General features: G+C 37.3%; 1 protein-coding gene across 2 annotated transcripts in view; it reads right to left on the bottom strand.

The window, feature by feature from the left end:
* Window positions 1-1,303: 1,303 nt before the first annotated feature.
* ZYG11B (zyg-11 family member B, cell cycle regulator) overlaps window positions 1,304-7,360 on the bottom strand; it is a 139,963-nt gene continuing 133,906 nt past the window's right edge. Inside the window, exon 12 of one of the 2 annotated variants that reach the window (XM_006879687.1) lies at window positions 1,304-1,594. In XM_006879687.1, coding sequence (XP_006879749.1) covers window positions 1,404-1,594 — 191 coding nt within the window. In that variant the 3' untranslated portion in view covers window positions 1,304-1,403. The remainder of the gene's footprint in view (window positions 1,595-7,360) is intronic. The other variant, XM_006879688.1, reaches the window with a different exon arrangement.

Below are 7,360 nucleotides of genomic sequence, written 5' to 3'. Positions count from 1 at the left end.
TCCTCTTTAAATAAAAATGCTTCTGAATTATTACAACTGAAACATACCAAAAAAACCCCTCAATTGACAATAATTTAGTCATCTGTGAAAACAATATGATCTTCTGAGTTGCAAACTAATCTATTCATAAAATAGAATTTAAAGGAAATTAACTTTCTTGGTGACCTGCTGCCTTTCAAGTGTTGCTTTTATTTTCTTAAGTGTTATTTTTTTTTTTAGAATAACTTATCCTTAACATATTATAACAGGTACCTTAAAGCAATTACTTAAAAAACAAAAATTAACACAAAATCTCATCATATGCACTCAAATGATAACAATTACATTTAACAATAATCTAATTTGTCACTTTCACTTTTGGCAGTGAGATGTGGACATCTTTATCCAACATGAACAGATTCATAAATACATATATTTTGTAAGAAAAGAAAAGTAAACTTCTCATGGCAAAATTTACTATTGTCAAGTGTACCTTAACTGAGGAGGTGACACCATTTATAGTCTCTACTTCACTGAACAAAAACTTACTATGAAACAGAGGAGGAGGAAAAGGACAATTTTACCAGAAAAAATTTTATAAAAAGTCACATTTTAACGACATTATTACATTGAGATTTTGCTTTTTAACACAGAATGCTGTAATGTTTTGTAAGGTAATACTTAGGGAAACATTTCTCAAGAGAAACCAGGAGTCTACAGGCAGCAGCAGTACCTGTTTCCAGGTCTAAGTATGGAGAACAAGCCACTGCTCACTGCCTCTGGAGAGGTGGGCCAATCCTATTTTAAAAAACTATACTATGACAGTAGACCTTTCCCAGCCTCTAAACTCTCTCTCCATAGAATTTTTTCTTTCGACCACATTTTTCTGCCAGCCAGCCAGGGTCCAGCTGTTGAGTAGCTTCCACAGGAAAGGATTCTGATTTCCATCCTTGCGCATGAAGAAGGATATCTTTTAAAAGATACACAGACAGAATAAAGGCATTTTATACAGAAGCAGTATAAAATTTGCAATGAAAGCGGTGCCAGAAATCAGGTTAACAGCTTATCTGAAAGCTGCAAATTGAAAGGGACTTTGAAATCAGAAAAGTCTGGCCTAAAGGTTCGTGCAAACTTTATCATAAAACTGTATCATCTCAAGCACAGGTTAAGTTCAAACACTGAAAGATGTGGAAAATTTCCTAAAAGGCATTGATGAAGGAAGAGACCTTCTTGCCTCATAAGTTAAAAAATCACAAGACAAACTCAAGACTGTTCACATGGGCAGTAGTGTATATAGTAAATCCCAAACTGATCCTATGACTTTTGTCATAGAAACCCTAAAAACATCATAGAGGGCAAGATATTTCAAATGAACCAATGATAAAATGACACCTGTAATTCAATCACCAAATTATCTATGGCTATCAGTTTAGTCTGCCTTGGGGCTGCTTTTTACAGGGAGGTGGTCTCCCATGACGCACAATATGTTTTTCTAAGCTGTCCAGAATGGCCACAGCAATTTGTTGGACATGGGGATCTGTCTGTTCATGTTCTTTGATGTTGTACAAATGCTGCAATCCTCCTTCTTCAATCAGCATACTACAATACCTTGAGGCTGAAAAAAAAAAAACAGGAAGAAGAACTTAAAACATTAAAAATACCTCAAAAGAAATCAGTTATCTGGAGACTTTTCCACTTAAATTCAGCTTATGTTTGTTTTAGTACTGACCACTACCACAGGCTTTCCCATCTACTCCTACTGAGTTTGTTCTGACTTCTAGCAAACCTTCATCAAATTTCCAAGACTGTTGTATGAGAAGAGAATATGTATCTTTCTTCCTAAAAGCAACTGGAAGAACAGGACAACATACAATGCACTACACCACCAGAGTTTTAGTTAGATAAATACCACCAAGATTATATGTACTGTACAAAGTACCAAGTAAACATTTAATAATGTGTTGCATTGGGAAAATCTACTGTTAAGTATTTCCTTAAAGTGTCAAAGAGCAAGGAATGTCAATTTAAAGAGTAAGAGGTGCCAGGTTCAAGTCATGGTATTCCCCTCCCCCTCCCAGATTTCTTAGCATTTTAACTTGAAACATACTTGAAAGAGTGAAAGACATTTCGTTACAAAGAATTATCTTACAGTGGGAGGCGTGCACTAATGATAGGAGAAGGAAGCCAGTATTTCTTGAGCACTTTCTGTGAATTAGTCACTATACTTTTCTTTTTATCAATACAAAATCTGAGGCTTTTGAGAAGGAACTTGCTTATAGCTAAGAGAGTCAATAAAGAATCCAGATGTGGCTAATTTTAAATTGAATTTCATCATGCTACCTCTCTGTAGGGTAGCATTTCTTTCTGTTTTTTTGTGGGGGGGTATTTTCAATTGCTTTGTATGCATCTGAAAGTTGGATAATGAATAAGGATGACAGAAGAATCAATGCCTTTGAACTGTGGTGCTGGAGAAGAGCACTAAATATGTCCTGGAGGGTATGATGAAACTCTGGCTTCACATGCTTGGACATGTTGTCAGGAGAGGCCAGTCTTTGGAAAAACAGAGAGGGTCAGTAAAAGAGAGGAAAACGCTCAATAAAATGGATTGATACAGTGATTGCAATAACAGACTTGAGCATGGTGTGGATGGTGCAGGATGGGTTAAAGTACAGACTTGTTTACAGAGTTGCTATGAGTTATAAGTTATAGTCTTGCAGTCTACTAAAGAGCAGGTAACAACAATTTTTTTACAGTAAATAATAATTATAGATTTATTAGAAAGCTACATTGCAAAAGGGATAGACTTACCTCCTTGAAAGGCGGTCAGGAGAAAAGACCTAACAACAACAATCTTTTTTTCCCCCTTTTAAAAAATTATTATTAATTATAATGAAAAATTTACAGACTTTGGATTTCCATTCATTCATTGTTGCACTTTTCTCCCTGCCCACCCCGCCCTTACTCCCAGCACACTCTTCTCTTTGAAAAGTAAAGGAAAAAAAATCTTTCATTGTTTCACAATCCCTCTCCCCAGGTCCACTCCACTACGCAGCCTTCGTTCTGGACTCCTGTCATGACAATAATACCTAATCACATATCCCTTTTAAACAGTTCTCTCCCTCATCTGTTTCAATGAAGTATACATTATTTATCCCATCTTTCTCAGTCTCTCCCCGACCCCAACATCAGTCCTGTTTAACAACAGTGGCACTATGCATTATTTGTCCTTGTATGACAGAGATATTTCACTCAGCATACTGTCTTCCAGGGTCACCCATTTTGAATAATATTGCATGAGTTCCTTGGTTTTCAATGCAACATAGTATTCCATTGTGTAATATGTCACAGCTTCTCTATTTGTTTGTTGATGGACACTTAGGTTGTTTCCAACTCTGCTATTGTGAACAAAGCCATGATAAACATGGGTGTGCATATATCTGCTTGGGGGGCAGTTATGGTCTCTTTGGGGTACATTCCCAGTAGTGGAATTGCTGGGTCAAATGGTATCTCTATTTGCAACTTTTTGAGAAAGCGCCACACTGCCTTTCACAGTGGCTGCACCATTTTACACTCCCACCAACTGTGAATAAGGGTTTCAGTTTCTCCACAATCTCGCCAGTATTTGTTGCTTGACAACAACAATCTTAATGGGAGCAGACTGCCAAGTCTTTTCTCCCATGGAGGTGATGATGGGTCTGAATCCCTGGCTTTTCAGTTAGCAGCTGAATATTTAATCCCTAATGCTCCCCCACCCCCCTGCACTCTGGTCTTCTATCTATATATACAGAATTCTGCATATATTCTTCTTTTCTGCATCCCCCGTCTCCAAATTCTGTATATATTCTTTTTCCGCCTCCCCTCTGTCGCCTAAATTCTGTATATATTTTTAAAAATTTTTAAATTGAGATTTTAGTAAGAGTTTATAGAGAATTCGATTTCCATTCATTCATTGTTGCACATTTTCCTCCCTGCCCGGCCCCCCAATTCGCTTTTCTCTTTGGAAAAAAAATTCTTTCATTGTGTATATATTATTGTATCTATCTATTTCTAAGACATTGACATTTTTAAAAAGAGGGGAAAAATTTAAATCACAAGTAAACATTTTACCTGTGATCCCAAAATCCTAGTAAAATAAATACATGTCTACGTATTTTAAAAAATTTTAAGGCAAAAAAACCCCTCAAACAAACAAAACTAAAAAAACCTTTAAGACACTCACACTGCATGTGATAATTTTTCATTTTTTAAGTATTTTCTTTGTTTTAAAAAATACTTCTCTATGTAAAGAATTTTAAAGTATTTTTTTTATTTAAAAAATTTTTACTTAAATATAATTTATATGATAAAAATTCACTAACTCGGTGAGTTTAGATAAATGTATACATACACATAACTACACTACAACAAAGTAGAGAATATCTTTATCAACTAAAACGTTCCCTTGTGTCTCTGTACAGTCCATTCCTCCTGCACTTCTCAGTCTAGGTAATTAATTATAATCAGACGTCAAACTTCCAAGCAAGATCTCAACTTTAGTCTCAGGCCATGGTCTTTTTAATCACTTGCTATGCATTTGAGAGCAGGACAATGACAGAAGAAGAAGTGATGTCTTTAAGCTGTGGTGTTGGAGAAGAATTCTGAATATCCCATGGATTGCCAAAAGAAAAAACATATGTTTTGGAGAAAGTGAAGCCAAAGTACTCTTTGGAGCCAAAGATAATAAAGCTTAGTGTTACATATTTCCGGTGTGTTGCTAGAAAAGGCTCTTCCTTGGAGAGGAACCTCATACTTGGGAAGAGGGAGGGTTGGTGAAAGAGAAGAGGCTACCCCACCAGACGGAATGACTCAAGATGACACCCAACCAGATGGAGTGACTCAGCAACTGCTGCAATGGGCTACAGTGTGTCAGAAATTGTGAGGATGGCACAGGATAAGGCAGGGCTCAGATCTGTTGTTCTTAGGGTCACTATGTGTCGTACTCAATGGTAACAACAACAACAACAACTCTATATACATGGATTTTTTTTTTAAACATTGTTATAGGAGCTCTGGTGGTAAGAATCTGTGCTGCAATCTCAAAGGCACAAGGTTGAAATCCACCAGCTGCTCTGTGGGAGAAGTCTATCGTGCGATTTACAGCCTCTGAAAATCCAACTGATGAGACACCAACAACATTGTTAAGGAGTCAGAACTAATCTATAGCTGACCTCCTAGTAGTTTTTGGAGGCTATAAATTTAACGGGAAGAGACTGCCTATTGTTCACCCATGTAGCCACTGGTGGATATGAACTACCAGAAGGGCTGCCTTTGGGTTTGCAACAGCACAATTTGCTAGACTATGCTATCAGAGCTCACACATAACTTTATGTTTTTGAAATATATACATGTGGTCATGCATGTTAAGGGTTTTTGTTTGTTTTTATTTTTAAGCCAGAAAAAATTCCATCAAATTGAGTTGCCACATATTCTTACATTATTGCAGTGATACCTTCCCCCTCTGCTTTTTGGTTACTAACGACTAAACCTGCCACTATTATTATTATTATTATTATTTTTTTTAAAGTTTATTATTTTTTGTGCATGTACCGTCAAATCAGATCTGACTGGTACTGGAGGAGATTGCCCCTCCTTTGAACTGTGTACCTCTGGGATTGCAATGCAGCTTCTTGCCACTAGGCCACCAGAGCTCCCTGCCACTATTATTTTTGCATGAGTCTTTTTCATAGATTTTTCATGTTTGACACTCTTGGAGAAATAACTAGATTGCCAGGTATATGGTAATATGAGGTGCCTTGGTGGAGCAATGACTAAGAACGCTGAAAGGTTGATGGTTCAAATCCACCAGCCTGCTTCAAGGGAGAAAAATGTGGCAGTATGTCTCTCTAAAAATTTGCTTTCTTGGAAATTTGGTAAGTCAGTTCTACTCTGTCCTTTAAGGTTAGTAGGAGTTGAAATGAACTCAGTGGCTTTGGGTTTTGGTGTGGTTTAAGGACATTAAACTTTGTAAGAAATTACCCAACTTTCAAAAAAATGGTTGGAAAATTTTTTAACATCAATGAGTTAATACACATCCTCATTAATACTTGTCATTGCTCATAATTTTTTTCTATTTTAGTATTACAGGCATTCCAGTTGGTGGGGAGCTCTGGGGGCCTACTAGGTGGTTCATATCTACCAGCTGCTACAAGGGAGAAAGATGTGCAATCTCATCCTACCTGATTTACAGCCTCTGAAAACTTGCTGGAGGGTTTGTTATGGGCACATTCCGAATCAATGGCACATAATGGTAGCAGCAATAGGTACGAAGAGAGCTCTGGTGCAGTAGTACCTAGGGAGTTGAGCTAACTTAAAGGTGGCACCTCTCTGGCAGTCTGAATCCACCACACTTTGGGAAAAAGAACTTTTTAAGTGCAAATAATGGCCATGGAAATCTGAATGGTCGGTAATAAGGTGGAACTGATTCTATTGCAATGAGAGAGAACAACTGAGAGTAGGTATAAAGTAGTATCTTACTGTGGGTTTGATCTGTATTTCCCTAGTGGTTAATGAGACCGAGGATCTTTTTGTGTGTTTACTGGCTGGTATCTTCTTTGGAGAAATGTCTTTTCAAATATTGTACTCCAAATAATGGGTTGTCTAACTGAGCCTAATTCTCACAAGTGTTTTTAGTTTATAAGCTAGTCTATTATTTGGTTGAAAGGTGACCTATAGAAATAGCATTAGCACTCTTTTAGGCCACCGTCTCTGTCTAACCCCACAGTTTGGATAGGCGTATCTATTAACTCTACCACTATAATATCAGAATGGCACATACTACTTCTGCAAAGTGATATCTTTTAGACACTTGGTGGTCTTTCAGAAGAGCTTACAGTGATGACGGAGGAAGTTTAAGCTGCTCTGAAGGAACTGGCAAAAAACTAAGCCTCAGGAACTGTCAGCATACCAACTAACATATTTCAACAAACATGTTTCCATGGATGTGCTCACCAGTTTGTGCCAAGAAATTAGGAGAACAACTAGCAGGCCAACTGACTGGAAGAGATCTGTATTCATTCCCATTCCAAACAAAAGTGACCCAATAGAGTGTGGAAATTATTGAACAATATCATTACTATGACATGTAACCAAGATCCTACTGAAAATGATCCAAAAATGACTAGAACAACACATCAATAGAGAACTGCCAGATGTGCAGGCTGGATTTAGAAGAGGCTGTGGCACTAGGGACATCAGAATCAATGTTAGGTAGATCTTAGTAGATAGAGTACCAAAGAATGTCTATCTGTGATTCATTGACTATGTGAAGGCATTTGACTGTGTGGATCACAACAAACTGTGACTACCTCAGACAAGAATGAGAATCCCAGAACACTTGATTATG

The sequence above is a fragment of the Elephantulus edwardii genome, unplaced genomic scaffold, assembly GCF_000299155.1.
Source record: "Elephantulus edwardii isolate Elephantulus edwardi_28Jun2011 unplaced genomic scaffold, EleEdw1.0 scaffold00005, whole genome shotgun sequence".
Classification (NCBI taxonomy): Eukaryota; Metazoa; Chordata; class Mammalia; order Macroscelidea; family Macroscelididae; genus Elephantulus; species Elephantulus edwardii.
Note: the sequence above shows the minus strand (reverse complement) of the source record. Positions and strands in the feature narration are given on the sequence as shown.